This window comes from Pleurodeles waltl, chromosome 2_2, assembly GCF_031143425.1.
Source record: "Pleurodeles waltl isolate 20211129_DDA chromosome 2_2, aPleWal1.hap1.20221129, whole genome shotgun sequence".
Classification (NCBI taxonomy): domain Eukaryota; kingdom Metazoa; phylum Chordata; class Amphibia; order Caudata; family Salamandridae; genus Pleurodeles; species Pleurodeles waltl.
This window is the reverse complement of record NC_090439.1, coordinates 749,625,633-749,638,931: the sequence shown is the minus strand read 5'-3', so window position 1 is coordinate 749,638,931 and position 13,299 is coordinate 749,625,633. Positions and strand designations below refer to the sequence as shown.

Sequence of the window (13,299 nt, the reverse complement as noted above, 5' to 3'; positions counted from 1 at the left end):
AGCCCACAGGTCCCTTAACGCCTGCCTTTTGCAGGCACTAAAAAACGGCGCAAAAGCGACCGTACGTCATTTTTTTTGACCCGCCCACTCCCGGCCGTGAATTTTGCCCGGGAGTATAAATCCGACGCACATGCCTCGGAGTCGATTTTTTAGACGGGAACGCCTACCTTGCATATAATTAACGCAAAGTAGGTGTACACGCTAAAAAATGACGCTAACTCCATGGACTTTGGCGCTAGACGCGTCTAACGCCAAAGTATAAATATGGAGTTAGTTTTGCGTCGAAATTGCGTAAAAAAAAAGACGCAATTCCGGCGCAAACGGAGTATAAATATGCCCCCCTGTATTTTGAGGTAGTCAATATGAGAAAGGAGAAGCCCGGAAGCACTTTAGCTGGCATTTGCTTGGAATATGATAAGGAATTGACCATCTTTTGCAAGTTGAATACCCAGATTTTTTACTTGACCTTTTTTGCTGGATGTAGAACTCTGGCAAAACGAACAGATGATAGATGAAATGCAGAGCAAATCAAACATTCACCCCCAGTAACAGACCTGGGTTTACTTGATTCGTTTTTTCGCTCGCCGTGGCATTCCAGTTTGGATCCAGTCATATGTAAATCAGTCTTTACCCTACTCCCCATGGGAACAGTCCAGCCCGAACTGCCAGGAGAGGTCCTCTGTGGACCAGAAACAAGCATCCTGGAACCGGTTTTGGGGTATCACCTTTCATCAGCCAGGTTAGTTTGATTCCAGTGGCACAGTGAGCACGGGACCCATGTGTGGGCACGAAGGAAGGGTATGCTCAGACATGTCTCCCGTGCTCGCCATGCCACCAGACTCATGCTAGCCTGGCTGATGAGGAGAGATCCATGAAACTGCTCTCAGGATGCTTGTAAATGCCCCTCAGTGGTTCTGGTTGAATCATTTCTTTTGCGGACTAGCTACAGGGGACACAACTGGGAATAGTAATAGTGGAACTATCAGCTCTAGTAAATTCTCACCATCTTGTAATCCTCTCATGGGACTGTCTTTAGTGAATCAGAAGAAATTTTGGACTGGCCTTTTTCTATACTGAATGCAGTGAGGCAATCATTGTTATTAGGTTTTATACAGTGCACACCAGAAATAACATGACGTGAAGAAGTGCAATGAACACGTCTGGATATTAGCTTTACACAAGATGGACAACTGCATGCTCAAATGAACATGTATCTGGCAAAGCAATTAAGAAACAAAACTACAATATTGTGCTTCATCTGCTAGGTAAGCTTTGTGGTAGAATGAAATGGGAAAGAGTAAGTTGTGAAATCTTAACAATGAAGATAAAATGGAAAGAGGGGTGCTCGGGAAGGAGGAAATAAAGAGAGGAGGAGAAGGGGGAACTAAGGATAGAAGGGGAAGGTGAGGGAGAGACTAATGGGTGTAGAGCAAGTGTTCTGTGATAAGGGAAGACACCAGCGTCACTTAGAGGGTGCCTAGTGTTTTCCATACACATTGTTGAGACATTGGTAATTTTAGAAAGGGTGTAAAGGCAGGTTATATTGACATGTGTCTCTGCAAAGACCTCATAAGGCTGGCCCGTCAGTAGGTCCGATAAAGAACATAGGTCTTTAGAGCTGAAGGTTTTCCACAGGGGCTCTTTGACATATATTAACAGGAAGTCATTGCACCACAGTGGCGCTTGAGAGTGAAGTGTGGGGTGGATTTTCAGGATCACATGAGCTCTCTTCCAGGCATTCACTGTAGTAGCAAGGCCGGGTGAGAAGAGAGGAGGTGGCCTGGGCCGCCAGTGTACAGCACCTCATGGCCATTAAGGCGGCTGGCCAATGCAGTCTCTATAGGGACCCACTTCAGAGGGTCCAGAGAGAAATGGAGGACATACCTTAGCAGCATAATTTGCGAGGCCAGCCAGTAGTCAGTGAGGCTGGGGAGACTCATCCCACTGGTGGCAATGGAAGCATTTAATGGGGCAGGGTGAACTGTTCTGATGGAGAGACTTAAGGCTGATCTAGGAATTGTTCCTTGCTGTTACTGAGCAAATGTGCAGGTACCCTAAATTTTCTTCACACTAGACCCTGCTTGTTACTGACCGGAAATAATTACATTAATTGAACACAGAACTCACTTTAGATCCTTGATGGTTGACCCTCCAAACCAGTTTTCTGTAATGATCCTAGTCAATTTAAAAGGAAAGGTCTACCTGGGATCAGTTAGAACCTCAGCCTTAGCTAAAAACCACCAGAGGAGTCTAGGAATCCTTTTGCAGTCCACAAATATCTGATATTTCTTTCGGTAATCCACCCAAGTGCTGGCACCTAACACTGAAAAAATGACTCAAGGTTACACCTAGTTTGTGTAGTTGAGGATCTTGGGTTACATAAAATCTGAGAAGACAATCTAAAATGATGAATTCTATGGAAAAATAGACAAGAACAGACAAAAGACTCTTAAAATTACTCCAAGAGAGAAAGAAAGGTTTAATGAGATGTTAAGAAACATATATTGTTTAGTGTTTCAGTTTCAATATATTGTACTGGGAAATGAGACCATTTAGATCTAAGTATTGTATTTCTGACTAGTTCAGTGTTTACATTGATCTTCTGAGACCTATCCAATGCGCCGATGACCTTTGTACACATAGCAGCAGTGCAAAATCTCCTACCAGTACTATGTCCAAAAGGAAGGACTTATTGAAATATTTATCTACTTATTACTTATTTATATGAAGTTTTATTAAGCATGAGCCCGATCAACCTACATTTAAGCAACATAAAAGGTGGGTCTAAAGGTTAGGAAAAAGATATAAAATACACACAATGTAAGTTATTAACAAGAAGTTGGAGGGACATTTCCAAGCAGTTCATATACCTGTGCCAGCATAGGGGATCAGATGCGTGGTCTTTAAACAGAACAGAGGTTCACCATAAACACTTAAGCTACAACATGAGCTTATCATGAAAATGATGTATCATAATAAAAGGATTATTCATGAATGGAAGTGGTGATGGAAAAGTAGGATTTTCAGTTCTTTCTTTAAATTGGAAAATGAGCGTTTGGTTCTAAACCTGACAACTTCAAGATTATGGGGCGCAATAATAACTGTTTCTAACTACAGGAATTTTTGATGAATGAAAAATCCAGTAAAAGTAAGTCACTAGTTTGGAGCTTCCAAAATAATGAGCTTGTGAGCAAAGTAGCTTGATATTCCTTCATGTTGAGCCTTCTGCATCAACTGAATTGACTTCTGGTCTCTACGGGAAGGCAGTTGAGGGGGATCAGGAATGGAGCTTTTCGACCTTACCTCCTTTACCGTGATATTCCTCCAGATGTTTTGCTTTCACTCTCTGATTTTTGCTGAACTTGTTTGGGAATGTATCAAACGGGTATGCCTTCCCAAGGGAGGCATAACAAAAAGAAACATATTTAATTTTCCTTGTTTTTTTCCTCTTTCTGTGTGTGCTGCCTTTTGCAGCATACATCGACAGAGCAAAATACCTCAGATGATTGTTTTTGTGCAGGAAGTTGCTCATTCATGCACACAAACAATCCTAGCTGTAATGCAAGCACCTTTGCACAATGGTATAAGGAGGCCTGTGTTGCCGCTCAGCAGACACCAGTGCACCAATGTAAAGAGAGAGCAAGAATGAGTCACATATTAGTACATAGGGCACATTCCTGCCCACTCTATTTGACGCAGCACAGCAAGTTGTCTTGATCTGTTGCACCAAATATTAGTAAGTCTGCCCCTCTATGTTTTATCAAGGGTAGATATACATTGCCCCTTCCATTAACATAGCTCAATAATCCTATTGTATACATTTAAGTAATTTCCATACTTAACCATTAACACTATTCATATCCCTTAGTACATATCTGTATCGCATAATTTTTGTCTTCCTCATTTTTTCCCCGAAAGTGTTGCAGTCCAGTATTTGTTCCCATAAATAAGATATCTCTCTATGCTGTAGAGAGAGTGTTATCTATTAAAAATACAGTTATGGTTAAATTATAAAAAAACAATAAGCCGTTCTATTGAAAACAGGTTCTTTGACACAGAAAGCTTAACTTGGTGCTTTTGACTATACTGTCTCACAGAATGGCATTTTGTTAAACAAAATTGTGTTTATTGAAAATACATAAACTAGAGGCCAAGGCATGTGTTTCTGTCATCCTGGACATCAATCAGCAGCAGTCTCCTGGATTAGTTCTTGTTCTGACTACATTAGTCCCATGTCTCTCTTGACTGTTATAGTAAAATTTAAGCACAGATCATCCTTCTTCTGGTCATCAACAAATCCTTGGAGGGCAAATGTGTAGGTTCCCTGTGAGTAAAGAACATGTGACACAAAAGATATGTAAAAAGACTCACCAGAACAAAATCTAACATCTGTTCATCAAAGACATTTACCATTAACTGGTGTCCATGAATTAATGGAAAGTGAAAACTGAGATACCACATTGAAGGAAACCAAATCATGAAAAAACAATTTTAAGGAAAGACAATTTTAAGTATTACAAAAAAATCAAAAATTAAAGAAAACATTTAAAAAGAAAGATAATTTTAAGGAAAACAAAAGTTACATTAAACTGTGGTGGAGTTTAGGACTACTGCAGGGCTTTTGAGTTTAGAGATGGGAAATATTTAGGGAGATGAGGAATTTTTAGGGGTCAGGACAATAGGAGTTTGGGGATAGAAAGGGGTGTTTAGGATTTAGTGATGTGTGGTGTTTAGATGTGTAAGGTGATTTTAGGTTTCAGGGATGGGTGGAGTGTGAGAGTGTTGAGGGGTTTTAGTGTTCATGGATGGGCGGAATTTAGGGCTGGTGAGAGTATGTAAGGTTTAATTATGGGTAGCGGCTGGTGTGGTGAAGGGATTTTAGGGTTCCGGATCGGGTGGAGCTTAGGGTGGTGAGGGGTTTTAAGGATTCAGAGAAGGGTAGAGTTTTGATGTGCTGAAGTATTTTAAGGGGTATGGGATGGGCGGGGTTTAGGCATAGAAAGGCATTTTTAGGATTCAGGAATGGGTGAAGTTAGGTCTAGTGAGTGACGTTATTGTTCAGGGATGGTGAATTTTTTGGGGTAGAATGAGCTTTTATGTTCAGGGTTGAGTGTAGCTGAGGTGTGGTGAGGGGTTGTAAGGACAGGGAATGAGGTTGTTTAGAGGTTATGAGGGGTCAACGATGGATGATATTTATGGGTGGTGATGAGTCAGCGAATTAAAATGCATCCAAAGTAGTTGTTTAACTAGGTAAAAGATAGGAATATGAAATAATGTCCCCTGGAGTAAAGCACTGAAATAACTATCTCCAACAAAACTGTTTCTAAAAGTAAGACCTGCAACAACTGCATTTACACTTAAAAAAAGCATTCAAAAGCCAATTTGGAGACAAAAGACATTTTATGAATTGTTTCTACAGAGAGGTAAATGTCAATCATTCTTTAAATTTCCATTAAACAGCTTAGATGAACTGATTCCTCAGTCACAGTATTCCATTAAATCGTTTTTCCGTGAAATCACAGACAACCATGATTAACACAGTTCAGAATTGGATTAGACATGTAAACCTTTTCTGACTCTTAGGAATATTTTTTGTTCTTTTTGAGTAAATGGGTAAGTACAATTTGATTTTTTATTTGTGATGTAATTACAAATACATAGTTACGAACAATACTGAGTTATTTTACCAAGTCATACTTCTCAATGTGACTGTTTTTTATAGGTTCTGATTTGCTGGGGAAATGCTATAATTGTTCTCACCACAGTGGAAATACATGAAATTGCAGATTAAGAATGTTTTCTAAAGACAAAAGGACACATGCTGACATGTAGGCACAAGGAATATTTGCAACAGTCATGGGACATAATGCATGTCAATGGACATTCCCCACTTATAACGGAAAAGTAGGGTGCTACAACTGCAAACAATTAGCCATTCAAGTCATGTCACATGTATGATGGACACCTACACATCAGAGACTACAGTGAGGCACCAGGTAGATCAGGGTACACTCAAAACACATACACAACAATGTATTAGGACTCAGCATCTGGCACTGAACACTTATACATGCATATTGACTCTCCCATTGATGCCACACTGACTGCATCTCCATGACCTTGACTTTACATTCTGGCACACATGGGCACAATCTAGCCTGTGAGGAGGGAATATATGGTGATGTACAGAGAAGTAAATGTGGACATGAGGCATTTACTTGCTCCTCTGGTGCACCATAAAGCTGTCCAGACAGGGGTAGGACCTCTGTGCCTAGCCAATCCATCTCCTCCAGGGACAAAGCAGGGGCCCTATCACCTGCTGGATGTGGCATGATTGCTCCCAGGGGTGGTACACAGTAGGTCAGGTAGTGGAGGTCTTGCTGGAAGCAGTGTCAGGAGGCAAGTGAGGGATTTTGCAGAACATGGAGGTCATGTCTGGCACGTACATAGCCATCACCGCTGGCGGACACAGCCATTGGTCTGCAACCGCCACAGGCAATAACGTTAGCCTATGGGTGTGTCTCCAACAGTGGCAACTGCCTACCGCCATGATGACTTTCGCCGGCAGTCGCAGGGGGCTCCTAATGTCCAGTGAAGTAGGTCAGGCAGCTGCCATTTTAGAGGCCTGAAATGCATTATATGCCTCAGAAAAATATGTCAAAACTCCAAAAATTTGGGTTTGTTCCCAGTGATAAGTGCATGTCTTGTCCTGTCATGTACCATTTCTGTACATTTTTAGGAGCATATGGCAATTTGATTTGGGGCACAGCCCCCCCTGCTTCCTCCCCAAAGAAATGTAATTTTAAAACTTTGGAAAAGAAGTCACAGTCCGAGTGGCAAGTTTCATGCACAAATTGCTGATGACCAGATAGATGATGTGTTCACGTGTTGCACAGCAAAAGGGTAACATGTTACTTCTGTGTGATTAACAGTTGTGATGTGCACTGTGTATCATGTCCTCAACTTACAAAATGCCTTGTCACAGTTTGTCATTGACATGCATCATGGATGTTGCAAGGGACATATTGAATAATGGCAAAAAACATTTCTTGTCATACATAGGTATCTAGGGAGGGAGAGGATCAGACAACCTTCTATCTATTGTCCACTGCCAGACATTCAGACCATAGAAAAATGCCATATCATCCTGCTCCACCGCCTGAATCAACAAACAATCATGGATCTATGTCATCAGTTGGAGCCAGATCTGATGCCTGCCATTCATCATCCATATTGCAAACCACCCATTTCACAAGTCTTGGCAGTGTTGCACTTCCTGGCCACAGGGTTCTCCCAACTTACAGTGGCCTGATCTGCTGGGATGTCCCAGCCAATGTTCAGTCTTGTTTTTGAAGGATGTACTCTCAGCAATGTTGAAACACCTGGACAGCTACATACATTTTCCTCCCAGTGAGTATTTTGTCTATGTGAAGGCTAAGTTTTATGGTTTAGCACACATCCCACATGTAGGTTGCCTTGGTCCCACCGCATGCAATGAACAAGTGTACTGAAACAGAAAGAACTTCCATTCCATCAATGTCCACGTTGTTTGTTTGGCGGACGTCTATATTTCGCAGGTCTGTGTCTATTATGTGGGTTCAGTTCATGATGCCTTCATTATGCGGAACAGCGCGATCCCCCAGCTGATGTCACAATTGTACCCAGAGAGGGCATTGCTGGTTGGTAAGTCACATATGCCCTGTTTGTTTGTGTGGAATGTCTGCTGCAAAATTTCAGATGAGAGGGACTCATAGTTGCACATATGTCCCATTCCATAACAGGGGTCTTTGCATACTCAAACAGACCATGGTTGTTGACGCCAGTGAGGAGCCCAACTACGCTAAGGATAGTCAGCCTCAACGATGACCATGGAAAAACACGGCATGTCGTGGAGCAAGCTTTCCTGAAAGACAGATTTAGGTGTCTGGACAAGACAGTGGAGCCCTCCTCTACTCACACAAAAAGGTTTGTAAGATCATTGTGGCCTGCTGCATGCTCCACAACATTGCCCTGTGGAGGGATATCCCATACATTCCAGATGAGGGGGAGTTAGCAGTGCCACCAGGTGAGAATCCTAAAATGCCAAGAGAGGATGACAGTGATGAAGAGGAAGGTTAAGACTTGTGGGCAGATCTCATCAATCACTACTTTACTTGAGTGTAAGTATGTAATGTTATGTGATTACTCTGATTGTATGAGGAACTGTAGCTATCAGGATGTGTTGAGTAGGGTTTTATTCCAAAAGATAGGGGATCTTATGCTTTGCAGTATACAGCCAAGGTTTGATTGCTAAGTCAGACTGGAACATTTCACTACATTGATTATCTGCCTTGTTTGTGTCAGTTTCATTGCAATGTAAGTGGATCTACCTATGTTTGATATGAGATTTTGGCCATAGGTACTACATTTCCAGATTAAACTCCTTGCATTTTTTTGACCTGGTATCTTTAACATGCCATCCTCATGTGGGCGTGTCAGAGTTGTGACATAGGCAGGTACATGGATTGATTCAGGTCGTTTAGGGCACAAATTTAGGGTGTATGAGTCATATGCCAATGCAGCTTGGACAGTGGGTGGGTGAAGTTCTGAAGTGCAGAATGATGTGGTGTGCTGCTCCAAGTGCCTTGTGTGTGATCATAGGGCGTTGAAATATGTTCTCATCAAGTGCAATCCATGCATTCTCCCTTCACATTGTATTGACAATGATCCTGTATGACCTTTTTGTAGCTTTAGATGTGTTTCATCATTGTGGGCCACAGTGCCTGTGCCACAACACTGTCATAGGTTTGTATCATACCACCAGATGCTTGGTCATTGTAATGGAATGGACTTATGATCTGTGACTTTTGTACTGCCCTCTGTCTGTGCCATGGCATCTGTTATGTTGACAGGCCTGGCTTTGGTATGTGATAAGGCTCGAGATGGTGACAACATCCACCAATCTTTTAGCCTATTCTACGGGATGAGATCTGACAAAGCCCTTTCGTCTGTGGTCTCGGGGACGGTACCTTGGGATATCTAGCCTAGTACAATTCGGTTCAGCCATTCTTGGCTATGACATTCCAGACATTTTAACAGCCTGTGTGCTATACAGTGCAATAAAATGTTTAGTGTGACCAGACACTTGTATCATTGTGTTGTTAGTAATCCTTAGCATGACACTATCCAAGACAAATCCTTCCTTTCATTACTATCCTGTGTCTTCCTCATGTACATCACATCGGCTCAATCAATCAATCAAATCAACATTTCAATTTTTTTTAAAGAAGGTGACAGGCAATGTTTTAAAGATAGGTGAGTTTATTGACAAAGGTGCAGGAAATAATTGAGAGATGCAACAGAAAAGTAAAGTGGAGGAATCAGTCATGGTGAATGTAATCATAATAGAAGATGCCACAACATTTGAAGTCCAAAGTCCAGTGTTATACTACTACAGGAAATGGAAGTTGGTAAAAAAACGGTGAACAGAGTAAATATGTGGCACACAAATGAGTTCCTTCAGGAAGAGGTCACTTGCTGGCAGTGGTTGGTGTCTTGCCATCCCCACCTCTTGGGTGCTTGGGTGGATATCCCCGCTTGCGGGGGCTCTTCTGCTGCAGAGGCAGGGGTGTCTGAAGTGGGCCCTTCCCTTGACAGGGCCTCACTTCCGGTGGCTGCCACAGATTTTGAAGGGGCTGGTGCTGCTTGGTCAAAGGAAGGGGTGTGGTGTTGCTCACATTGCCTTATCAGGGTACTGCTTATCTCCCTGAACACCCCTGATATGGAGCCAAGGAAGGTGTTGATGGCCTCCCACTTTTCATAGACTCACAATGGAAGTCCCTCTGTAGCTGCTTGAGCTCCCTGAGTTCGGCAAGTACCTGGCCCATCACGCCTTGAAATTCTTGATAGGGTCCCAAGACTTGGCTGATGGTGTCCTGGCCAGGACCATACCCAGTATCCCCATGCCACCGGCCCACAACACCCCTCCCATACACTCTACCCCCACATGCCTGCACACTTTGTACAACTTGCCCACTACCACTGGTTCCAGGACCATCATTCTAAGAGGTGTGTTGCTGTGACTCAGAATCCTGGACTGGAGGTACAAGATGGTTGTCACAGTCCTCGGGACACAGTTGGGAGCAAAGGGCTGCGTGTGAAGCCAGGTGGGAGGACTCATTGTGGTAATTGTGAGGCTCACTTGTGTCATCTGACCATGTTGCCCTGGTGGTCCAGAACCATCTTCAATGTCCAGGCATCCAAGAGTGTTGTCCTCACAGAGGACTTCATCCATGGGGGTACCGCAAGTCTCTTGAGTGGACCCGGTGTTTCCAGTGGCAGTTAGACCTGTTGATGTGAGAGATACAATGTTACAGGTTGTATCATGACATCTACTTACAATAGTTTACAGTGACATTTAACAAAGGCCACATGCACATTGGATTTGCAGGTTTCCCTTATGCGACAGGTACACATGCTATCAATTGTGTTGACCTGACATTTGAGTAACATACTAATTCCATTTCAGTCAACCAACTGCAGAATGTAGGAGTTCATTAGTACTTGGGAGGATGGTCATATACATACATCTTGCCAGCAGCACAGGCAAAACAGTGGCTGGGCAGAATGTGAGCTGGATCATTTTATGGCCTAGTTGACTGTTATGCAGGCAGACCCATAATTTTGTTAAATATGTGATTGTTGTCATCATGTGATCAGTGCATTGTGAAGTAGTCTGCTGCCAATACCATTCAGGTGATGCATCTTGAAACCTTTGATTTTTTCTTTTATTTCGTTGCACACAGGTTGAGCTGCCCTTCCTGTCCACAATATTTTCATCTTGGCTTAGCTGCTTAAGCTGGATCTAGGTAGTTAGCCACACCATAGAGTGTACCTTGATCTGTATCTTGGGCCCTCCCAGGTCAGTAAACCTAATTTGTGAGTTCCCAGACAGATGCACAATGTCATATGGGCACTGGCCTGTTTATTGTTACAGGGACTAGCCCTCCTGGGATCTACAGTCATGTTACTCCAAGTACTACACACAGTATACATAGGTCATCCTCTCAGGTGAGTACGCTTCGATTGCAAGTTAACTAACAAGGATATTTGGCACACTGGGCTTATGTTTGGATTTGGGGAGACAGAGCCTCCTGGCCTTAGCATTCATGGCACTCCCTGTGCTCCATGCAGTTGTTCTATGTCATCCCCCAGGTGTGTACACTTCATGTGGGATTTCCCAAATAAGGTTATATTTGCAAGTGTACACTGGACTGATGTATGGAGTGACAGTAAGGGAGCCTCCTGTGAGTTGCAGCCATGTAACTTCCTGTATTAGACACACTATACTGATGGTTTCATCCCAGGTGTGTATGCTTCAAAGATGATATGGTACACAGGTTTATTTTGGGGGAGGACACAGTTTTGTTGTTTGTAGTTAGGGGAGCATTGCCTGATGTGAGTTGCAGTCCTGTGCTCTCGCTGCTTCAGAATTCCTGACAGATGCAAACTCCACCAGTGAGTACGCATCATTTGAGATTTGAAATACTGTTGTCCTCAGGGAAGGGGACACTCTTCTAGTGTTTGTAGTGACAGTACCAGTGCCTCTTAGCCTAATCAGTCCTATCAGTGCCTGTACTAGACACACACTATACAGATGCCATCCTTCCAGGTGAGTACACTTCAATGGTGAGTTCAGGGACAAAGGTCATTGCAGCAGAGGACACTGTGTTGGCTGAGTGGCGTGACAGTACAAGTGCCTCCTGGCCTTGTCAGTCCTGTCAGTACCTGTACTACACTCACGCTATACAGATGTCATCCTTCCAGGTGAGTACACTTCAATGGCGAGTTCAGGGACAAGGGTCATTGCAGCAGAGGACACTGTGTTGGCTGAGTGGAGTGACAGTACAAGTGCCTCTGGGCCTTGCCAGTCCTGTTAGTACCTGTTCTACACTCACCCTATACAGATGTCATCCTTCCAGGTGAGTACACTTCAATGGGGAGTTCAGGGACAAAGGTAATTGAAGCAGAGGACACAGCATTAGCTGAGTGGAGTGAGAGTACCAGTGCCTCCTGGCCTTAGTAGTGCTGTTAGTGCCTGTACTACACACACACTAAACAGATGTCATCCTTCCAGGTGAGTACACTTCCATGGTGAGTTCTGGAACAAGGGTTATTGGATCAGTGGACACTGTGTTGGCTGAGTAGAGTGATTATGCCAGTGCCTCTTGTCTTAGCAGTCCTGTCAAAACCTGTACTACACACCCACTATACAGATGTCATATTTTCAGGTGAGTACACTCAAATAGGGATTTGACAAACAAGGTGATTCACTGTTCTGGTTTTTGGAATGGTTTTTGGAATTGTAGAACAGTGCCTGCTGGGAATTGTAGTGCTGTCAATTACTGTACTACCCACAGTATGCAAAGATGATTTTCCCCCAGGTGTGTCTACTTGACATGTTGGATGCAGACAAGGGAGTATGGCAGGTGGACACTGGTCTGGTGAGAGGGGTGATAGTGAAGGTGGCAATAGGTGAGCAGTGAGCATGCATGCAGTACATTTTGGTAAGATATTTTTGTCTTGTGACTTACCAGACTGAGGTATTCCTGTTAAGACCTCAGGATGCAGGATGGCCAAGCCCTTCTCCTAATAGGATGTGAGTTGTAAAAGAGGAGGGGGGCACCCCCAGTTTTCTGGACATGCAGCTGGTGCCTGGATGCCATGGAACTGACCTTTCCCCTGAGGTTGTTCCACCTCTTCCTGATGTTGTCCCTTTTTCAGAGGGTGGGGCCTACAGAATTCAGTTTGTCGACTGTCTTTTGCCACGTTTCCATTTTCCTGGCAATAATAGAGTGCTGGACTTGAGCTCCAAATAAATATGGCTTTACTCTTATGATTTTGTCCACTATGACTCTTAACTCATCTTCAGTGAAACGGATTTTTCTGGGGCGACAATGTGGGGATAAAAAAATACGTGGTGGGAAACAGGTGAAGGTGAGTTAATGGGGTTGGGAAGTACAAATGGATGTGATTGGAAATAGGAGTGTGTTGAGGGTGTGGGATATGTGCTTAGGGAAAGTTGTGAGGGCCTCTAATCTATGGTTTGGTCATTTTTGGATGTACTCTGGCTTGGGTGTTTGGCTTTGTAGATGCAAAAGATTGTGGTTTGTGCAGGGGTGTGTTTTATAGTGTGCTTTGCAGGTGTGTCTGGTGTGGCAATGTGTATCAGCTGTGTTGTTTTCAAATCCATCCAATGTGGTGTTGTGTATTACTTTGTTGACTATGAACCACCATAGTTTGGACCACCATGGGTGTCCA

At 43.3% G+C, this 13,299-nt stretch overlaps 1 protein-coding gene across 1 annotated transcript in view; it reads right to left on the bottom strand.

Annotated features, from left to right (window-relative positions):
• Window positions 1–4,104: 4,104 nt before the first annotated feature.
• Window positions 4,105–13,299, bottom strand: part of LY96 (lymphocyte antigen 96) — a 334,361-nt gene continuing 325,166 nt past the window's right edge. The window contains exon 5 of the mRNA XM_069218918.1: window positions 4,105–4,324. Coding sequence (XP_069075019.1) covers window positions 4,220–4,324 — 105 coding nt within the window. The 3' untranslated portion in view covers window positions 4,105–4,219. The remainder of the gene's footprint in view (window positions 4,325–13,299) is intronic.